This window comes from Eutrema salsugineum, unplaced genomic scaffold (assembly GCF_000478725.1).
Source record: "Eutrema salsugineum unplaced genomic scaffold, Eutsalg1_0 scaffold_13, whole genome shotgun sequence".
Taxonomy (NCBI): Eukaryota; Viridiplantae; Streptophyta; class Magnoliopsida; order Brassicales; family Brassicaceae; genus Eutrema; species Eutrema salsugineum.
The window spans coordinates 9,157,367-9,176,444 of record NW_006256885.1 but is presented as its reverse complement, the minus strand read 5'-3'; the positions used below and the strand labels follow the sequence as shown (position 1 = coordinate 9,176,444).

Below are 19,078 nucleotides of genomic sequence, written 5' to 3'. Positions count from 1 at the left end.
ATTTGGAAACCTTACACATTACAGCTGCAGAGTAATAATAAATAATGAAAGTCCAGTCCACGGTTTTCCCTACGATTTTTGAATTTGCATAATTTAAAATATACGAACATACAAACTGTAGAATAATTATTGTTTATTGTCGTCTGACAAGGCTATCCAACTATGTTCCATCCTCTCACTACCAAGAAACTGTCCTATAAAATCAAATATAGTTCACTTTTTTATAATTAAAATCTGTATCAACAAGAACTATTTTTCACGGATAACTTGTACATTACATAAGCATATTTGGTTGTTAAACCGTTTACTGAAGTTGTCATAATCAAAAAAAGAATATGAAAAGCAAATGTACTTGTTCATAAATGACAAATATTTTATCAATTTGATAATCTACTTATCTCCAACGACCAGGATATACTTGATTTGACTTTTCAAAAGGAAATGTCACTATCAAATGATAAATACGAAATTTCGGAGGAATAATCAGATGACATCTTGACATGATCTTCCCATTTAGGCTCTCTTATCTATATATATACATAATGCGACTTTCCTCTCTTCCACAAACTTTAGAGAGCAATAGAGAGAAAAGACAAGACATATATAAGTAATATATATAACTCATTCTTATTCTTAGCCTAAGAATTCCTATTTTTAATGGGGAATCTTTTCTGCTGCGTGCTGGTGAAGCAATCAGATGTGGCGATCAAGGAGAGATTTGGAAAATTTGAAAAAGTTCTTAATCCAGGTCTTCAATTTGTGCCGTGGATCGTCGGTGATTACGTCGCCGGTCATCTCACCCTCCGTCTCCAGCAACTCGATGTCCAATGTGAAACCAAATCCAAGGTAACATTAAACACAGACACATTATTACACATATGATCAGGCTTTCTTCTAATGGATTCATCTTTGATTCTGTATCTCAGGACAATGTGTTTGTGACAGTGGTTGCATCCATACAATACAGAGTCTTAGTTGATAAGGCAAGTGATGCTTTTTACAGACTTAGCAATCCAACGACCCAAATCAAAGCCTATGTCTTTGATGGTAATTAACTACAGTATCCTCTTCTTCATCTTCTTTTTTGATTTTCCAAGTCATTCAAAGATTCTGATATTGGGTTAAATGTGTTTATTCTTAGTGATCAGAGCATGTGTTCCAAAGCTGAACTTGGACGATGTATTTGAGCAGAAGAATGAAATCGCCAAATCAGTGGAAGAAGAGCTAGACAAAGCCATGACTGCTTATGGTTATGAAATCCTTCAAACCCTTATCATCGACATCGAGCCTGATCAACAGGTTAAACGTGCCATGAACGAAATCAACGCCGGTAAGTCATATATGAATCAAAAGTTGGATCTTTGATTGAGTATCTCTGTATGAATGGTCTCTGATGATGGTGGTTTTTAATTACATTGACAAATATCGGAATCGGTTACAGCGGCGAGGATGAGAGTGGCGGCGAACGAAAAAGCAGAGGCGGAGAAAATAATTCAGATAAAGAGAGCAGAAGGTGAAGCTGAGTCAAAGTACCTGTCGGGACTCGGAATCGCTCGTCAGAGGCAAGCGATCGTGGACGGACTCAGAGACAGTGTTCTCGGGTTCGCCGGAAACGTGCCGGGAACGTCGGCGAAGGATGTCTTGGACATGGTGATGATGACTCAGTACTTCGACACGATGAGAGATATCGGAGCTCACTCCAAATCATCGTCGGTGTTTATCCCTCACGGTCCCGGCGCCGTCGCTGACGTGGCAACGCAGATTCGAAATGGATTGTTGCAGGCCCACCAGACCTCTTAAGGGCTCAGTCAACAGTCAACAACTCTCTGTCTATATCCCTATTTTCTTTATTAAATGATAATTTTCCAAAAATCTCTATAATGCTGTGTTGATTGTGGTTGTTTATATTTTCTTTTTCCAGATTTAACAATGGTGTTTTGGCGTTTTTTTGTTTGTCTGTCTTTTGTGTGCCTTTGTACTGATTTATATTGAAAATTCAGTTTGTATGTGAAAATTGAAAATATAAGTAAACTATCTCTTTTTTTTTGGCCAACAAGACTCTAATTGTACGTACATTTTCACTAATTTTGGGAATACTACAAATACTATGTTTAAATCACAATACCGCCCTGTTTGAACCATTCAAATTTGATTTATTGTGGCGTGGCCCAAGCTATAAGTACGTTGGCCCTAAAAAAATCCATCTTTTTATTCAACGCTTAGTTATATAATACAAGCATTGATTTTATAGTTTTGTGGCGTGGCCCAAACTATAAAGTAAGTCAAAATACTAAATTCGGATGTTGCGTAAACAAAAAATTCCGATATAAAATCAACGCTTGTGTTAAGCCCAGACCCATAGGACCACAAAAAATCCCGAAAACAAATCCAACGAACACGGTGACATAGCAAAGAAGAAGAAATAGAAAGGATCTTTTAAGGGTTCATCATCACCAAGATGATCTTTTTTCAACCTTTTTATTCTCTACAAATCCGACAAGAAAATGGGAAAGATCAGTAGTAGCCATTAAAAGCACCAACCCAAGCAGAGAAAAAAAAACAGAACCGCATAGAAAAAACTAGTTAAGAAGCTATAGCAGCTTGGATTCTTCAATCTCTGTTTCAAGGCTTGAGAGCGAGAGCCAATCCAACCTTAGCACTCTTGTCGATAGCCTTAGTATCAACTTCACCTGAGATTGTGAAGAACGACTTGGGTCTCCACTCGTGTTGAATGAGTGCACTGGCTATTCCCGCACTGTTCACACGTGCCTTCACTGAAGTCAAAGGGTCAAGCGAATGCTGTGTTCCAACAGTTATGGTGTTGTCCTTGCTTGAGAACTTGTGGCTCACTTCTGCTCCAACCGCCGTGTTGAACAGCGGGTTAACAATGTGGTAGTACGACAAGTTCATCGCATCGCCTTTCTCGTTCCTAGCAAACAACAACAATCTCAGCTACACTTTTTCTTTTTGATGACAAAAAAAACTTCGTATCCCAAATTTCTAACACGGATTCACTTACAAGGTAAGGGAGGCAATCAAATCATCCTTGGTGAAGGATAGGCCAGCATTGATCTTGGTGAAATTTCCGGATTTGGTGTCGAATGAAACATCAGTACCAAGAGCCACCACATTGCTGCCAATCACACCAGAGAAGTTGACAGTTGGGTTTTGAGTCAATCCCATGCTCGTGCTGATACCGGCGTAATCATGCAAATACTGCAGCTCAATCTGTATGGAAGAGAAAACACCACAGAATATAAATCCAGACGACAAAACTAGAAACCTATAACAGATAAAGACCCTTGAACAGTAGTTAATACTATACCTTGCCGGAATTTTGGTCAGGGACCTTGAAGCTGAAGATTGACTTCAGCCCAGGTGCAGCCTCATCAACCGTAGCAGTGATCAAAACCTGCAACCAATACACACACATAGTTGTTAAGAACGTAGCTCTGACAATTAAGTAGCTAAAAATTTTTTTTTATATAAAACACGTTCAGGTACAGTATACTGGGTAGGAATTTGCGTACCGTAGAGTCTGTGCAAACTTTAAAATCAGTAGTAATGTTCTTTTGCTTCGACTGAAAAGCTACATCTCCCAACAGTAAGTCACCTTTCTTAGTTCCAGTTGAAGTGATGGCCTAAGATTGTAACGGGTAACGCAAGAAAGAAGTAGCTTATGAGTAACGGTGGTCAAGATAGATACATGTAAAATTGCTGAAGCTAGATCACAAAGCTTAAACAGCTCAAATCTCAAAAGTAAGTAAACTTAAAGCTAATCAATAAAACAAAAGTAGAAACACAGTCGAGAAAGACCTCATTCCATTAACCAGAGCTGATAGTTAACAATGAAGTTTATAAGCAGAAAAAACTCAGGACTGAAACTTACAACACCGGCTGGAGAGTAAGTAGTGATGCTGAGTTTCTGGTCGCTATTGTGGTCCTTGTACAGAAGATCTGCAAATCCATAGTAACAACATTCAGAACTTAAACAATCTACCAAAACATTCTCAAAGGAGAATCAACTGGTGAGAAACCCCTAAACATTATTGACTGCATATCAAATTGATTTTTCCAGATCCAAATCGGGGACAAATTCGAAAACAAAAGTGGATGGGATCACACAAATAGATTGAAAGCCATATAAACTGAGGAAAAAAAATACAGAGATGATGCTGAAACCCAGGGGATTATTCATATCCATCACAAATATCGCTAGAAACGATCGATTTGTATCTCCTTCCAATCGGAATCGGAAAACTGGGTTTAGATACCCAGAAAGAAAAAAAAAATCCAAAGCAAATGCAATAATCTAAGAATAAACCCAGATCAATAAAACCTAAATGGACCCTAAATTCAGATCGTATTGACATAAAGAGATTCAACGCAATGAAGGAGAAAGAGAGAGAGTGAGAGAGATTTTACCTCTGGCTTTTTTGCCGATGTCGGTGTAGAGACCAGGACCTTTCACCATTTTTGCTTCTGTGGTAAACGAAAGAAAAGATAGTTCGACAGAGTCTGAGAATCGCAAGTAGAGACGAAATGAAAGTTGTGGCGTATATAAGAGATTGATGAAGAAAGCCCTAATTTTTATTTCTTTTTCCGATTTATATCAGAGAGGGTTTGTCTACCTTATCAAGTAAAGCTTTATCAGCCGTTGGATCCAGACTCGCTGCGTCAGGTCACAGCCGTCGATATCTTTCTCTTCTGTAATCATTACGTGGCACTCCGGCGGCGTATTTTAGTGACCTTTTCTTCTTTTTTTTTCCTCTCTAAAAAACAATTAAAAAATTGTGTTCTGTCTTGAACGGAACAGGTATTCAATCGGTTTACAGTTTAATTATTTCGGTTTGTTGACTATTCGATTGAGTTTTTAAATGTATTAATTAGTCTGAAAACCATGTGATTCTTTCAGATATGAATAAAATTAATTCGCGATTATAAGTTGTCTGAATCGGTTTGTTTATTAGTCAAATTCAAAATTTCACTGTAGTTAGTTCGCGATTACACTCCTGTAAGAACTGAAAATTGTTAAGCTTTTTAGTTCACTGTAGTCAGTGTGGCTGATATTAGACTGTCTGACATTTTCACTACTTTTACAAGTTAGTGATAGATAATTTAGCAGTAATTGTCTTTTTCACATCATTTTTTAAAAGTAATTGTTTTGCTGCTAAAATTGGTTGAAATGATTGAGAAAACGGTAAGGTTTTCTCTCTTTATAGAAGTATCCAAATATAGAAAAGAGAAAAAAAAAAGAGAGAAACAAAGAAAACCTGTCCACAAGTAAATTACGATGGCTTTCCATACATAACGGGAAAACTTTCTAAATATAGAAGTGAAAATTCTTCGTCAAGTTTTTTATTATTATTTAAACACCAACCTTCACGTTTGCCAAACTTCGCAATACGATTCATCTACCAAAAAAAGGCTTTAGGCCAAACAGAAAAACGACCTAAAGCCATGTTTAAAGCTTAGCAGTTCTCCATATATATATTTATATTTAAATATATAAAAAGATTACCCCTTTAAAAAAAAAAAAGTATAATATAAATTGTTTTCTTTGGGGGAAAAAAAGGGGTAATCAAAGAAAATGGAGACGGCTAGGCTTTTCAAATTAGTGTGTTTGATTTGTATTGCCAGTTTGATTCCGACCATACGAGCCAATGTTGCGGAGACCGATGAGTATTGGGTTAAAAAGGCCAATGAAGCTCGTAAACGCACCCTTATGGCTTATCATTCCGATCCTTATGCGATCGTCGACCACTTCCACGAGCGTCATTACGAGTAACTCCGTTAATCTATTCGATTTTTTTTTTCCCATATATGTGTGTTCTGTTTAAATCCGATTGAAATTAACTTTATTTGATCTTATGCAAATTAACAAACTTATACCCTGAGTCGGACTCGGGCTTGCTAGCTAAGATATGATATAAGAAGAACCTGACATGGTTTTGCTATACTAATTCTTCTCTTTTTTTTTTTTTTAAAAAAAAGGGATTAATTTTAAATATATTGGGTTTATGATGGTTTTGGTGTATATCTTCAGCAACTCTACTGACGTTGAGGGGACGGAAGGAGACGAGCCAGAAGAGGACCTCATCGAGATGATGTCTAATCCGAGCAACAGCACAAGGCGGAGTCTAAGCGGTAAACGTAGAGGAAGAGGAAAATGGAGTAAGCTGAAGGGACCTTGCACCGCAAGCAACCCGATCGATAAATGCTGGCGTTGCCAGCGCGATTGGGCCAAGCGTCGCAAGAAGCTCGTCCACTGTGTCCGTGGGTTCGGACACAAGACCACAGGAGGCAAACGCGGAAGAATCTACGTTGTCACAAGCAACAGAGACGATGATGTGGTGAACCCTAGACCCGGAACACTGCGTCACGCAGTGATTCAGAAAGAACCGCTCTGGATCATTTTCAAGCACGACATGAGCATTAGGTTGAACCAAGAGCTGATGATTAACAGTCACAAGACGATCGATGCTCGCGGTGCTAACGTGCACATCGCGTACGGTGCCGGGATCACGATGCAGTACGTGCATAATATCATCATCCATGGGCTTCACGTCCATCACATATTCTCCAGCAGTGGCGGTATGATAAGAGACTCGATTGACCACTTTGGGCAAAGAGGAAAGGCTGATGGAGACGGGATCTCTATCTTTGGAGCAACTAACATCTGGCTTGACCACATTTCCATGTCTAAATGCCAGGATGGTCTCATCGACGCTATCATGGGCTCCACCGGGATCACCATCTCTAACTCTCATTTCACCCACCACAACGATGTGGGTATTCAATTTCCTTATATCTATATATAGAGTATATATAGATTGAGCTTTATTCATTCGATCTAGCTCAAAGTAAACTAATGAAGTCTTTTGTATGTTTTAGGTGATGTTGCTTGGGGCGCAAGACCACAACCAAGATGACAAGAAGATGCAAGTCACAGTGGCTTACAACCATTTTGGAAAAGGGCTTGTGCAGAGGATGCCGAGGATCCGGTGGGGTTTCGTCCATGTTGTCAACAATGACTACACTCACTGGGAGCTTTACGCTATCGGCGGTAGCCAAGGTCCTACCATTCTCAGCCACGGAAACCGTTTCATCGCTCCACCTCACAAGCCTCATTACAGAGAGGTTACACAACATTTTTAATTGATACGAGTTTAATTAGCTAACGGTTTGGTGCATTTTCATTTTTTTTTTCATTAAATGGAAGTTTGAGGTATATATAATTTGTGGGGAACCTAATAGAAAGATGGACGTGTATATAGGTGACAAAGAGGGATTATGCTTCAGAAGGCGAGTGGAAAAACTGGAACTGGAGATCCGAAAAAGATTTCTTCCTGAACGGAGCATATTTCAGACAATCTGGAAATCCAAAGTTCAAGTGTTCACACACAAGACAACAGATGATCAAACCCAAACATGGTGTGGCCGTTTCAAAGCTTACCAAATACGCCGGAGCATTGGATTGCCGGGTCGGAAAACCATGCTAATTATATAACTCACTATTACATTTTCTCTTGTATCTAGGCCAGGCCAGGGACTTAACGAAAATATTAAAAATTATGGGGTGAAAATTGGAACTAAGTCTAATTTATGAGGTTTTTTTTGTGTGTAAAGAATGAAAATGCCAACGGCTGGATACTTTGTATTTCTCTATTATGTTTTGTATTCCATTTGTTGTGTATGTGTTTGATTGTGATCGTCTTAAGTTCACTAGCTATTTTCTTTTGGCGACATATATAAATATCAATGAAAAAACAGACAAGGTGATTAATTTTAAAAATAAAGACTTAAGATCAGCTTGACGATTTATCGATTCGAATTTTCATTTTTTCTAAAAATGAATTTTTGGCGCCACCGTCATTTTTTAATTGAAAAAGAAAAAAAAAATCTATCAAAACCAACACTTGCTAACACATATATTTAAATTCAACATTGCTGAGTTAATCCGTTTTCATCAGACTTTTAGGTTTATGATCAAAAACATTACAGAAAGATTAAGTTATATGTTCCAAATTTTGTTAGAGTTGATCATTTATTTCTATGGTATAATTTTGATCGATCGTTCACAAACATATACTATTCTTTCTTTCTTAAAGTTCCAAAAAGAAACATAAATTATTCTTTATTTTTATATATCTTATTTGATAATAAATTTTGATATGAGTTATAAAATTGACGACATACATATTAGATTATGATATTGATTCTAATTTTGCTTCAACAGTTTAGACATTGACATATGACAATAAACTTATTATATAAAGCTGAATTAGAACATAACACATATAATAAAATTAAATCACAATACATCTTATTTATAGGATCTCCAACCAATTACAACTTGGAATTACGAAAAACTATGTAATTACTAATTACAAAAAAAAAAATGGTTACACAACAAACCACTGATATATATGTATGTGTGTGACATGATTTTCTCTTTTAAATAACAAAATTTCACCCATTTGTCTTCTAAGTTTTCTTCAACAACTTCACAATACGTTTTATCGTAGACATAAACTCTTTCTCTTTCTCCGGAACCACCGAATGATAGGCATTCTCCTTCCATGCTCGGTAAAAAAATGATTCTTTCTCAACAAAAATGTTAGCTTTGTTGGAGTTGCACGTTCCATTCTTAAGAGAATCTGAAATTTCATTAAGTAGAGATTCAGATTTCACCAAAGAACTCAACTCATCTTTCATATCACCATTTGATTGCTTCTTCAAAGTTTTCAATTCTCCGAGCATATTCTTCGCCTTCCCAATCTCTTTTAGTAGATTGTCTTTTGATTCTCCTTTCATGAGCTCTCTTTCTTCTTCTGCTTTCAATGTTGTCAAAGTTTCGGGTTTTACATCGCGGAGTTTAACTAGCTTCACGTCTCTTGCCACAGCCTCATCGATGTTGCACCCCAATGCAATGACTAGGATCACAATAAGACCAGAAAGTATGGAAGATTTGTTTGCCATTTTATTGCTTCAAATCATAGCAAATCTTCTTGGGTCATATATATGATAGGATTGAAACTTCTTTTGGTGGTAGCCTTTACACGGAAAAAATATTGTCTAAAAGTAGAAGGTTAAATTTGATTTTTTAATGTTCTATTAGTAAGTGCTATAATTATAACAAAATGAATTAGATAAGCCTAGTAAATGATTTTGCGAATTTTATGGATAACCAAAGAAAGATGAATAATCGAGTCAATGAATTCACTGACCATCAATTTAAGGCTATATGTAGATACTTTTTTTTTTTTGTCAAGATATGTACATACTATTATTAGTCATTAATGGTCGTATTAAATGCCCTAGAAAAGAAAAGTCAAGCACTCACATCTCTTCTCACCTCTTTTCCTTTAACAAACTATTTGAATCTAAATTCAAATTGATTGTTCAGGGAAAATTGAGCTCTATCATGGCAAAGATCTCCTTATTGCTGTTCGTAGTGGCCCTTTTTGCCTCTCTCCATGCTTATGAAGCTCATCGCATTGGAAAATTCGATGAAGCACTTGAAAAAGACTTGCGTAAAGCCGAGGCCATGATCGAGGAAGACTTAAAGGCCAAGAAAATGAGCATTCAAGGTTTGACAACTGAGGTGAAAACGTTAAGCAAATCTGAGAAAATGCTGAATCAACTCGGAGATGATTACAGAAAGGATGTGAATCTAGCGCCTTACGAAAAGAAACTCAAAAAATTCAGCAGGATAGTGAACCTCAAGAAAGCACCTGAGAAAAAGAAGAAATCTGTATCCATAATCCAATCGATCTTGAAAGATTTTGGATTAAACAGAGGGAGGGAATGACAACAAAAATAATAGTTATAGCGGATGTGTTTAAAAGAGGTTTGAACTCGGCCATTGAGTTTAGCTTTACAAGTGAGGAGAGCAAATAATTTCCCCATAGTATATTAGTTGCATCATAATGTAATTTAATGAAATATTACTGCTTATGGTATATCCTACGATATTTTTTATAACAGTTTTCAATCATGTGGTCTTCGGCAAAAAAATTAAAATTAAATCTACTAATATAGAGGCTAATCATTTTAACTTGTGTCGACTTAAGAAAAAAATATTTTATGATATCTTCTATTAGTATATTTGATCATTTTATGTCTTTAACTAACAAGTTAGAATAATAGGGATAAAATAGAATTTTGTTTAAATATTTTCATCAATACTTTTGTGAAACACAATTTTAGCACTGTAACAAAAATTAATATGAAATATTGAGAGAATAGGTGTTTTAATATGGAGGAAAAACCATAAAACGATATGATGCTTATATTTGAATATGCAACATAATGAGTTATATTTTAGATCAGAATAATGACATTAGGACCTGAAAATAAAAACGTGTTGAGTAACATCTTAGTTCAGGATAATGACATTTAGGACCTGGAAACAAAATATTCTCAAGAAAATTATGTCACCTATTAGATGCTTATTGGCAAATTCGTGAGGCAATTGCATATGACCCTTAATTATCTTGCGATTTATTTCATGGGTCCTCATATCTACCTACAGAATTGGTTAAGTTTTGCTTTGAATTGCTTTGTTTCCCAAATGCAACCATAAGCAGCGATTCTCTTCAATTTTCTTAGCTTTCAACACTGGATAGAAAAAAAACTCCCGTTGAGGAAAAAAGGAAGGTAGACAAAACTCCCTACATTGAAGTGATCGAGTATTATCTTTACAATTCATAATGATAAAATTTTCGTTAATATCTTATCATTAATTAAGAGAAGATTAATTTAATTTATATTTCAGTTTTTTTTTATTTGTTGAAACCAAGTATTTATGTATGTTAGTGAATTCTGTTGGTTCACCGCTAAACCGTTACATATCTAAATATAGAAAGCAAGAATCTTATTTCTTGAATTTTCATAAGTGAAGGTTGGAAATTTGAAATTCATGGATAAAGATGACAACCAAAAATTTTGCGAATTGTATGGATAACCAAAGAAAAATTATTAATGAAGTCAATACCATTCGTTGACCATTAAAACAAGGTTACACTTATATATACTATTTTTACGCAAAGATAAAGCTATAAATGCTTTAAGAAATGAACACGCGGACTCACTCCTCTCATCTAATATTTTCCTTTTAACAAACTATTATATATAGTTTGATCTATTTCAAATTAAGTTGAGGGAAAATAATCATTGAACATGGCAAAAATCTCTTTTGTGCTTCTCATTGTCGCCCTTATTGCCTTTCTACATGTCTCTGAGGCTAATCGTTCGATAAAATTGGACGAACAAGTACTTGAAAACGACCTGCACGAAGCCAGGGACTTGATCGAAGAGGACTTGAAAGAAAAGGAAACGAACATTAAGAACTTGGAAACCGAGGTGAGTATGTTAACCAAATCGGAGATGATGTTGATTCAGCTCGGAGAAGCTTACAAAAGTGGTAAGAGTTTAGAGCCATTCGGGAAAAGGCTCAAGAAATTCAACAGGAGGATCAAGCAGGCGCCAGAGGAACTGAGATACGTATCCGTAATCCGATCCATTTTGAAGGATTTGGGATTAAACGGAGGGAGAGATCAGGATGATTGAAACAATCAAGAATTAGGGTTTGATATATGGATGTTTTGATGCGTTTAAAAGAGGTTTCAAATTGGCCCATGGAGTTTGATTTACGAATGAGAGGAGCAAATAATTTACACATAGTATATATAATTATTTAATTGCATCAATTGAATAAATTATCAATTGTAATTCAATTAAATGAAATGTACTACTTATAAATCTTTGTGCTAATATTTTGTTAATTAGTTATTAATACAATGTAACAGTTATGAATAATATTAGATCATTATGTTTTTTCATATCCATTGAATATTTGAGAAACCGATTATTCCACATGCCAAAACTGTATATGCATGCATACATATATTCTCACATTTATAGTATTCTAAGTGTAAAAAATTTACAACCGATTCGGTACTCAGGTTTTCTATTAGTTTTGAAAAAAAAAAGAATCTATTATATATGGGATGACAATGGTCTCTTATGTAAATTACGTAAAATTTAAAAATAGACAATAATAACTCCTACGCTCTGTTGCCCCCCCCCCCCCCTCCCCCCAAACAAAAAAAATCCTTAGCTTTCTAAAACTTATTAGTTAATAAAATTTGTTAAAAAAACAATGAAGATTCGTCTCAAAGAGAAAGAACCCAAAAGAAGAGTGATCTCTTTTGTTTTCTTCTTTTTGGTATGTTCTTCTTTTTTTTTTTTTTTTTTAAATTTGGTATGTTCTTCTTTATTGTGTTTTGGAACGTGTGCTTCCACTTTCCTATCTTCAGTTTTATTTTTAGATTTTTTTTTGTATACATAATGTAATTAGTGGAAGAAAAGAAATGTCGAATAGGTGTAGGGATATTAAAAATGTAAGAATTTACAAGTTACAGCAACAACAATCAGATAGATTTTGAGAGCAACAAATTATATACAGTCTATGCAGGGAGTCTATGTTAAAGACGATGTAATTTTACGTGTTAAGTTAGTATTTTTGGTCCATATATACATAAAACATGCAAGTATATGTGACACATGGCATAGTGTTTTGTTAATTATGTTTCTCCATTAGTCCATAAAGATTTAGATACATCTGTGTGTAATAATTCAGTATTTTTAAATTATAATAATGATAAATTTTACTGTCAGCATATATTGTAAATTTGTAATTCTGTATAAGTTCGTTGTTTTAGTTGCAACTTGGAAAGAAATAAACAAACAAAATATATATTAAAAAATCCTTGCATATAATATAAGTCATGGATCATGTTACGTCAATGACAGAGCTGGAATCCCACTCGAAGTCACATGCATATATGAATCTTTCTCGCTCTAAGTTACTAATCTTTAATGAATTTGTACCAACCCATCACATAATATAGTAGTGGACAAATATATAGAAATTTTTGAGGAGATAACGACTTTTAATCTCACTTAGTTTTTTTTTTTTTTAAGTTTATTATTGGAGAAATACTAAAAGAATCTAGTCCTCAAAAAAAAAAAAAATGTACCCTTTACATAGGCAGAGCTTTTACAAAAACTTAAAGGGAGAAACCCATGTTATAAGTACCCACAAAAAAACACATGTTACCAGAAATTGCTGAGTGTGTTCGTAACTTCGTATTTACTATTTGATGATATGCTTCTTACTTAGTCTAATTTTTTTGTCACTTGCGACGTCGACAACAATTAATGTAGGTTGCTCTAATTATGATTAGCTTCGAGTTGTAAACCCCATCCATATATAAAATTTACTCATAAAATAAAATTTTACTTTATTTGTTCAGTTAAAGCAACAAAAAAATTTCGAAACTATGCCTTTTGACCAAAAAAGAAAAAAAAAATCGCACTATACACCAATACTCTACGGACCCAAAGAAAGCAAGATAAAAGAGTAACAATAATTCCAAAGAGCCAAATTCAAAACAGAGATGAACTGTTTCTTATTTTTTTCTGATGATGTTGATTACGATAATGCCATGATGGTTGTGATCATTTCGAGCTATAGGATCATGAATCAATTGAATTGGTGGTGGTGGTTGTGGTTTGGGTCAGACCATGCCCAGTAGCCAGCCGACGTCGTTTCATCGATGCCATTAAAAATGTTACAAAAGCTCTCTTCTTGAACCATTTGATCATGTTGATGTGCAGATGATCGAATAGATGAAGGGAAAAGGTCTTTGATAGTGTTCACATGTGTCGTAGTGGCCTCACTAGGCATCTCCAAGTTTATGTCTGAGCTATTCTCTGTGCTTCCGTTGTTGCTCCATGAAGCTTCTGCGTCTCTCTTTATTATGCTTGTTTCATTACAATCTTTCTTCTTTAGAGCCATTACCTTTGACCATCACACACAAGTCAAAATATACGAAAATAATTAGAAAAACGTTTCTTTTGGCTTATTTGATATGTTAGATTCATATTTTCAATCTTTGGTTACTAGTCTTCTAATACCAAAATTAAACTCAAACCTCAATAGAAATGAAAGTTGGATAAAGCACCATTTAAAATAGACATATATACTTTATATATTAGAAACTATACCTCAGCAAGGAGAATTTTGTTGTGGGAAAGAAGAGAATCATTGTCAGACTTAAGAGACTCAAACTGTTTCTTGAGTGAATCATAGTCTCTCTCGAGCTGTCTAGTCTTCCACCTAGCTCTCCTGTTTTGGAACCAAATCGCAATCTGCCTCGGTTGCATCCCCAATGCTTTAGCTAGTTGTATCTTCCTCTCTGGCTCCAGCTTGTTCCCAATCTCGAAGCTCTTCTCTAACGCTTTGACTTGCTCTAATTGCAGCCTCTTCTTCTTCTCTCCTAGCATCATATGTGACCCATCGTCTGATAGATTCTCTTCATCAACGGATTGATGATGATCCCCTTGCTCGTTCGTTAAAGACAGAGATCTGTTCATCATGTAGTTTACTCCTCCTGTATATATATATTCACCAACAAGATAACAAAATTTCAGTAACTATTACGCCTCATAATCTATTTTTATTCAGCGAGCTAGAGAGAGAGAGAGAGAGAGAGAGAGAGAGATCTAGAGAGAGAGAGAGTACCATGGAAGAGATGAGGAGGAGGACAAGAAGGGAGTTGATCATGACTATTGTCTTCATGGAGCTGTTGGAACATAAAACCATGTTGAGGAAACGCCATCTCCAATCTCAATACTGCAGCTGCGTCTGAAGTTGGATCAAACACATACCATGTATATACAAATAATTAACTCCACCAATGATCAATCACTGACACACACATATATATATATATATATATATGCTTGTATTGGATTATAATGTTATTATAATCTAATGATCAAAATACAGTAACAAATGAATTTGGAGTTTCTTGTGGATCTCATCAACCTCTCATATAATAGAAAGAGAGAAAAGGTGGAAAGGATCAAGGCTAGGGAGGTTTCTAGGACCCATCATTCTTTCATAAATTAAGTTTTAGGCTTATTTATATTATTCATAGATATTACATTCCATGTATAACCTCTATAATCTAACAAAAGAAAATACATAATACATATAGAAAATATCCTGTCAGTGATCTTTTTCCAGTTATGCATGGCTTAAAACCACATTCACACATATATATATAGACATGTAACTGTGTATCCAAACGAAGCCCAAAGACGATTTTAAAAATTAATGGCTTCCTCCACCACCCATATGGGCCGCAGCTTTAGCAGCCCGGCCCAAAGCATCTGAGAACCATAAAGCTCCATTAGCAAAGTATCGACTGTTGACCACACTGGTCGCTGCAGCAGCAGCCACTTTCCCTGTAATGGTTGCGGCGGCCACAGCAGCCGTTCCGGTGACAAGAACCGCTGACTTTGTGAAATCCGTGAAATGATACTTGTCGTCAGCTGATCTCACGGCTTCCATGCTCGACTGAATGTTCTGTGTGAGGCCAATGTAGTGGCTCATCTCTGCCAATTTGGTCGCTACCAAGCTTGAGAATCTCTGTGACTCATCCAAAACTTTGGCTCTACCGATCGCGTCTTTGCTTAGAACGTAGCCTTTCGCGATCATTGTCTTGACGACTTGTTGAGCTATGGTTACTGCTTCTCCAGGCGATGAAGCAAATGCGTTCGTCTGAGTCACCTATTATTCATAAAAATGACAAAAATACAAAGAAACATTTTGAGAAACGTAAGGATCATATTATAACAAACCCAATAAATCTGAATTAGTTCTGTTGTTATATACGGACCGTTACACTATACGAATCTTCTTCTTGTGTGAGATTGTTGGATTCGTGTAAATAGACACCGTACATAGATATCCAAACGGTTTGATCAACGATCGTTGATCCCTGAAAACGTTGAGATCGATTGCCGATAATTAAGATCATGTTTCAATTGACAATTTCCCGGGAAAAGACAAGGACTTACGGTAAGCAACAAGGCCATATCCAAAGCATAGGCATCTCTGAAGGTCACATAGGCCGTTAAAGCATCACCTTCGGACCTGGAAAACCATGGAGAAACAAACATCATACAAGAATCCAAGAAATTAGGATGTCCCGTAAAGAGCATACCCAGTGATCTCGACGAGCTCGACGATTCCACAGTGAGAGAAGAAGCTATGAACATCTTTCTCAGTGGCTTGAGGAGACAAGTTCGTGACTTCAGCAACGTAACCACAGGGATACATTTCTTACACAAACCCAGATGCCTAAATCAGATAACAAATCACAACTCAGAATATTCTTGAATCAAAACTGCTGACTAATTTACCAAGATTATTAATTAGGTCATTATTCAAAAACAAAAAAAAAGTGGCCACTTTTCGATATGACCGAAGCAGAAACAGAGTAAGAAATCCTAAATTATAAACTGAAAAAAGTTGTTCATAGACGTAAGTAACGGTAGCAAAAACACAGAAACAGGCTCAGACTGAGATAATCGATCAAAGTAGAAATAATTAGAAACCAAACAATTGGAAACTTCGAGAAATCAACGCACGGATAATTTGATAGTAGTGGTGGGTGTCCTTTATAGCTTACCCGTTTTTTGATTATGGTATGGATTGATAGATACCTCAGGAAAGTCACAAGAGATAGAGACGGAGATGAAAGAACACAGAATTAGTGTGAACAGATAGATAGAGAGAGAGAGAGAGAGAGGAGAGAGAAAATGTTCACAATTTTTTTTGTTTTGTCGGCTCGATTTTGATGTTGTGGTTGAGGATGTTCTCACGCGCCATTTAACGTCACCAATTTCTGAAAAGCTTCCGGAAAATTAGCGCGTAAACACCACGCTCTAATGATACGCATGTTATATTATTTGTACGTGTTAGTTTATCCAGGTGTTTTTTGGCGCCTTGGATATACATATATGTGGGCTTTTAAAAAGCCCAAGTAATTAGTGAGGACATTTCCGTCAATATCTCATGTTCAAAACGCTGAACAATTATAAGTGTTGGAACGCTGAAAAACCAATTTAGCGTTAAACGCGTTTGCACCGCCGTGATTGGATGGATAAAAACCGAAATTGTTGACAAGATAAAAACCGTAACCACCGCTCGTATATTCGAGGTCGACGATGAATTTACACGGCGTCTCAGGTCATCCCGAGCCTAATTCCGAACCTCCGATCACAGCTTCGAGTCCTCCGACTCCGACTCCGAAGCTGAAGATTAGTGCCAAATTGAATAGATGGTCCAGGGCCCGTGCTTTGCGATCCGGTGTTAAGATAGACCGTCCGATTAACCGTAGTGATAACACACCTTGCCGTCAAGTAACGACGGAGGAGGCTGAGAGGAAGACGTCGACGATTGACGGTGATGACGTGGAGATAACGGCGGGAAAGTCGATATATTTGGTTTCCGACGGGACTGGGTGGACGGCAGAGCACTCCGTTAACGCCGCTTTGGGGCAATTCGAAGATCGCTTGGTCAATCGTGGTTGTTCTGTTAATACACACCTCTTCTCTTGGGTATTTATCAAACAAAAACAAAAATATATCATATTTTTCTCGGCAATTCATTTCATTTTCATCATCAGTTACGATCTGGGCAAGTCAAAATCTTTATAGGATTAAGTAACCAATTCGTCTACTTTCACTTCTCTAATGGGGAAAAAATATGCTGTTTATGAAATTTAGAGCTAATTCTCTTTATATGTTATCAGTAAGAGATTTTGATCATAGGAACAGAACAAAACTTGGATCTTTGAATATTTAAACTGCAAGGTTTCGAAAGTTGTGATGACTTTGGTTTCTTGAGTTTAAAAATGAATTTTGATTTGGCTTTGGGGTATTGTTGGTCAGGTTGAGGACGAGGAGAAGCTAATGGAGATAATCAAGCAGGCGGCTAAAGAAAAGGCAATGTGTTTCTACACTTTAGCAAACCCTTCAATGGCGAAATCCGCAAAGCAAGCTTGCGATCTAAGTGGCGTGCTCTCGGTTGATATACTAGGACCAATCATCGAAGGGATCGCGTCTCACTTAGGCGTATCTCCGTCAGGTCTCACACGTGGAGCAGCTCCCGGTAGGGTCAAGACTCTCAATGATGCATATTTCAAAAGAATCGAAGCCATTGAGTTTACCATCAAGCAAGACGACGGGACTTTACCCGAGAACTTAGGCAAGGCTGATATTATTCTGGTCGGGGTCTCCAGGACAGGGAAGACGCCATTGTCGACTTATATTGCTCAAAAAGGGTACAAAGTCGCAAATGTGCCGTTTGTGATGGGTGTGGAACCGCCCAAGACGCTTTTTGAGGTTGAACCGAGAAAAGTTTTTGCTTTGAAGATTGAGCTTGTTGTTCTGCAAGCGATTAGGAGAACAAGGGCTAAAACGTTAGGCGTGGATTCGGTAGCAGAGAACTATTACTCGGGCTTCGATCTTGTTCGCAAAGAACTAGATTTCGCATCAAGGATCTATGCCAAAAACCCTGGATGGTCTGTAATAGGTAAACACCACATTCTCCCTTTTTCACTACTCAAAATTTCTCTTCTTTCAATGTTGGCAACAAAAAGGAAAGGTTTTTATACAAAGTATTGCCCTCTTTTCATGTTATTAATTGCGGTTGTGGCGGTTGCAGATGTGACGAATAAAGCGATTGAAGAAACCGCAGCTGTGATTCTGCGGCTTTATAACCATGACGGTAGAGAGAGTAGTACTAGTGTACCGTGTATATCAAAACGCTACTAAGCTCAGCTCCTTTCCTTGGTCGGATGAAACAGTTTAGTATTACTATTTCCTAAAGACAGAGAGAAAGAGAGTTTTGTCTCAAATGAATAAAGTCTTGCCAAATACTTGTCTGTTTATTGAGGAAAAAAAATATACTTGTCTGTTATTTTTATTTATTTATATATTTTACTTGTCTTCTTTTTATTTTATTTTTGGACATCACATATACTTGTCTCTAATTATAGGTAACAAATCAAACTAAGGCGGGGAATTTTGTTTTACTCAAATGTTTTTTTTTTTAAAAGAAATATGAAAAATAATTCTTCAAATTTTTATACTCTTGTGGTATAAATTCCTGCAAACTATTAAATGAATGTTAGAGGGTGAGGTGACGGAATAA

At 36.4% G+C, this 19,078-nt stretch overlaps 9 protein-coding genes across 12 annotated transcripts; 5 read left to right on the top strand and 4 right to left on the bottom strand.

Annotated features, from left to right (window-relative positions):
* The first annotated feature begins 561 nt into the window (after positions 1 to 561).
* On the top strand, positions 562 to 2,014 carry LOC18024075 (hypersensitive-induced response protein 3). The gene is made up of 4 exons (XM_006408418.2): positions 562 to 846; positions 927 to 1,047; positions 1,142 to 1,330; positions 1,442 to 2,014. Exons 1-4 carry the CDS (start codon positions 658 to 660, stop codon positions 1,798 to 1,800), a joined length of 858 nt encoding a protein of 285 aa, XP_006408481.1. The 5' UTR covers positions 562 to 657; the 3' UTR covers positions 1,801 to 2,014.
* Positions 2,015 to 2,327: 313 nt separating this feature from the next.
* Positions 2,328 to 4,579, bottom strand: LOC18024074 (mitochondrial outer membrane protein porin 1). Its single transcript, XM_024159900.1, has 6 exons — positions 4,426 to 4,579; positions 3,890 to 3,957; positions 3,531 to 3,641; positions 3,326 to 3,412; positions 3,020 to 3,228; positions 2,328 to 2,929 (listed from the first exon to the last, which is right to left on the bottom strand). Exons 1-6 carry the CDS (start codon positions 4,472 to 4,474, stop codon positions 2,623 to 2,625), a joined length of 831 nt encoding a protein of 276 aa, XP_024015668.1. The 5' UTR covers positions 4,475 to 4,579; the 3' UTR covers positions 2,328 to 2,622.
* An 833-nt stretch (positions 4,580 to 5,412) lies between these two features.
* Positions 5,413 to 7,680, top strand: LOC112089022 (probable pectate lyase 7). Its single transcript, XM_024159899.1, has 4 exons — positions 5,413 to 5,784; positions 6,047 to 6,788; positions 6,895 to 7,140; positions 7,278 to 7,680. The coding sequence occupies exons 1-4, from the start codon at positions 5,591 to 5,593 to the stop codon at positions 7,500 to 7,502; spliced, it is 1,407 nt and encodes a 468-aa protein (XP_024015667.1). The 5' UTR covers positions 5,413 to 5,590; the 3' UTR covers positions 7,503 to 7,680.
* An 800-nt stretch (positions 7,681 to 8,480) lies between these two features.
* On the bottom strand, positions 8,481 to 8,985 carry LOC18024073. Its single transcript, XM_006408416.2, has one exon. The coding sequence runs from the start codon at positions 8,980 to 8,982 to the stop codon at positions 8,488 to 8,490; it is 495 nt and encodes a 164-aa protein (XP_006408479.1). The 5' UTR covers positions 8,983 to 8,985; the 3' UTR covers positions 8,481 to 8,487.
* Positions 8,986 to 9,346: 361 nt separating this feature from the next.
* On the top strand, positions 9,347 to 9,982 carry LOC18024072. Its single transcript, XM_006408415.2, has one exon. The coding sequence runs from the start codon at positions 9,428 to 9,430 to the stop codon at positions 9,812 to 9,814; it is 387 nt and encodes a 128-aa protein (XP_006408478.1). The 5' UTR covers positions 9,347 to 9,427; the 3' UTR covers positions 9,815 to 9,982.
* Positions 9,983 to 11,100: 1,118 nt separating this feature from the next.
* On the top strand, positions 11,101 to 11,769 carry LOC18024071. Its single transcript, XM_006408414.2, has one exon. The coding sequence runs from the start codon at positions 11,185 to 11,187 to the stop codon at positions 11,572 to 11,574; it is 390 nt and encodes a 129-aa protein (XP_006408477.1). The 5' UTR covers positions 11,101 to 11,184; the 3' UTR covers positions 11,575 to 11,769.
* A 1,616-nt stretch (positions 11,770 to 13,385) lies between these two features.
* Positions 13,386 to 14,805, bottom strand: LOC18024070 (homeobox-leucine zipper protein ATHB-20). The gene is made up of 3 exons (XM_006408413.2): positions 14,594 to 14,805; positions 14,077 to 14,462; positions 13,386 to 13,870 (listed from the first exon to the last, which is right to left on the bottom strand). Exons 1-3 carry the CDS (start codon positions 14,688 to 14,690, stop codon positions 13,553 to 13,555), a joined length of 801 nt encoding a protein of 266 aa, XP_006408476.1. The 5' UTR covers positions 14,691 to 14,805; the 3' UTR covers positions 13,386 to 13,552.
* Positions 14,806 to 14,951: 146 nt separating this feature from the next.
* Positions 14,952 to 16,693, bottom strand: LOC18024069 (binding partner of ACD11 1). Of its 4 annotated transcripts, none has more exons than XM_006408410.2 (5): positions 16,551 to 16,693; positions 16,083 to 16,219; positions 15,937 to 16,012; positions 15,756 to 15,857; positions 14,952 to 15,646 (listed from the first exon to the last, which is right to left on the bottom strand). In XM_006408410.2, the coding sequence occupies exons 2-5, from the start codon at positions 16,196 to 16,198 to the stop codon at positions 15,188 to 15,190; spliced, it is 753 nt and encodes a 250-aa protein (XP_006408473.1). In that variant the 5' UTR covers positions 16,199 to 16,219; positions 16,551 to 16,693; the 3' UTR covers positions 14,952 to 15,187. The 4 variants fall into 4 exon arrangements, with proteins under 4 accessions (XP_006408473.1, XP_024014841.1, XP_024014842.1 ...); XM_024159073.1 differs by having other exon boundaries at positions 16,585 to 16,636; XM_024159074.1 differs by lacking the exon at positions 16,551 to 16,693 and adding an exon at positions 16,510 to 16,528.
* A 310-nt stretch (positions 16,694 to 17,003) lies between these two features.
* On the top strand, positions 17,004 to 18,850 carry LOC18024068 (pyruvate, phosphate dikinase regulatory protein 2). The gene is made up of 3 exons (XM_006408409.2): positions 17,004 to 17,481; positions 17,815 to 18,457; positions 18,590 to 18,850. Exons 1-3 carry the CDS (start codon positions 17,089 to 17,091, stop codon positions 18,697 to 18,699), a joined length of 1,146 nt encoding a protein of 381 aa, XP_006408472.1. The 5' UTR covers positions 17,004 to 17,088; the 3' UTR covers positions 18,700 to 18,850.
* The last annotated feature ends 228 nt before the right edge of the window (positions 18,851 to 19,078 follow it).

Bases quoted from the DNA above. Each gene is read 5' to 3' on its own strand.
- LOC18024075 (XM_006408418.2), top strand. From the start codon at position 658: ATGGGGAATCTTTTCTGCTGCGTGCTGGTGAAGCAATCAGATGTGGCG. The intron at 847-926 runs GTAACATTAAAC...TCTGTATCTCAG, and splicing joins AATGTGAAACCAAATCCAAG to GACAATGTGTTTGTGACAGT. The intron at 1,048-1,141 runs GTAATTAACTAC...GTTTATTCTTAG, and splicing joins CAAAGCCTATGTCTTTGATG to TGATCAGAGCATGTGTTCCA.
- LOC18024074 (XM_024159900.1), bottom strand. From the start codon at position 4,474: ATGGTGAAAGGTCCTGGTCTCTACACCGACATCGGCAAAAAAGCCAGA. The intron at 3,642-3,889 runs GTAAGTTTCAGT...TTACAATCTTAG, and splicing joins CTTACTCTCCAGCCGGTGTT to GCCATCACTTCAACTGGAAC. The intron at 3,229-3,325 runs GTATAGTATTAA...TCTTCCATACAG, and splicing joins CTGACCAAAATTCCGGCAAG to ATTGAGCTGCAGTATTTGCA.
- LOC112089022 (XM_024159899.1), top strand. From the start codon at position 5,591: ATGGAGACGGCTAGGCTTTTCAAATTAGTGTGTTTGATTTGTATTGCC. The intron at 6,789-6,894 runs GTGGGTATTCAA...TGTATGTTTTAG, and splicing joins ATTTCACCCACCACAACGAT to GTGATGTTGCTTGGGGCGCA. The intron at 7,141-7,277 runs GTTACACAACAT...ACGTGTATATAG, and splicing joins ACAAGCCTCATTACAGAGAG to GTGACAAAGAGGGATTATGC.
- LOC18024073 (XM_006408416.2), bottom strand. From the start codon at position 8,982: ATGGCAAACAAATCTTCCATACTTTCTGGTCTTATTGTGATCCTAGTC.
- LOC18024072 (XM_006408415.2), top strand. From the start codon at position 9,428: ATGGCAAAGATCTCCTTATTGCTGTTCGTAGTGGCCCTTTTTGCCTCT.
- LOC18024071 (XM_006408414.2), top strand. From the start codon at position 11,185: ATGGCAAAAATCTCTTTTGTGCTTCTCATTGTCGCCCTTATTGCCTTT.
- LOC18024070 (XM_006408413.2), bottom strand. From the start codon at position 14,690: ATGGCGTTTCCTCAACATGGTTTTATGTTCCAACAGCTCCATGAAGAC. The intron at 14,463-14,593 runs GTACTCTCTCTC...ATATATATACAG, and splicing joins TCCTCCTCATCTCTTCCATG to GAGGAGTAAACTACATGATG. The intron at 13,871-14,076 runs GTATAGTTTCTA...TGATGGTCAAAG, and splicing joins ACAAAATTCTCCTTGCTGAG to GTAATGGCTCTAAAGAAGAA.
- LOC18024069 (XM_006408410.2), bottom strand. From the start codon at position 16,198: ATGTATCCCTGTGGTTACGTTGCTGAAGTCACGAACTTGTCTCCTCAA. The intron at 16,013-16,082 runs GTATGCTCTTTA...ATGGTTTTCCAG, and splicing joins GAGCTCGTCGAGATCACTGG to GTCCGAAGGTGATGCTTTAA. The intron at 15,647-15,755 runs GTCCGTATATAA...TATGAATAATAG, and splicing joins AAGATTCGTATAGTGTAACG to GTGACTCAGACGAACGCATT.
- LOC18024068 (XM_006408409.2), top strand. From the start codon at position 17,089: ATGAATTTACACGGCGTCTCAGGTCATCCCGAGCCTAATTCCGAACCT. The intron at 17,482-17,814 runs GTATTTATCAAA...ATTGTTGGTCAG, and splicing joins ATACACACCTCTTCTCTTGG to GTTGAGGACGAGGAGAAGCT. The intron at 18,458-18,589 runs GTAAACACCACA...TGGCGGTTGCAG, and splicing joins CCCTGGATGGTCTGTAATAG to ATGTGACGAATAAAGCGATT.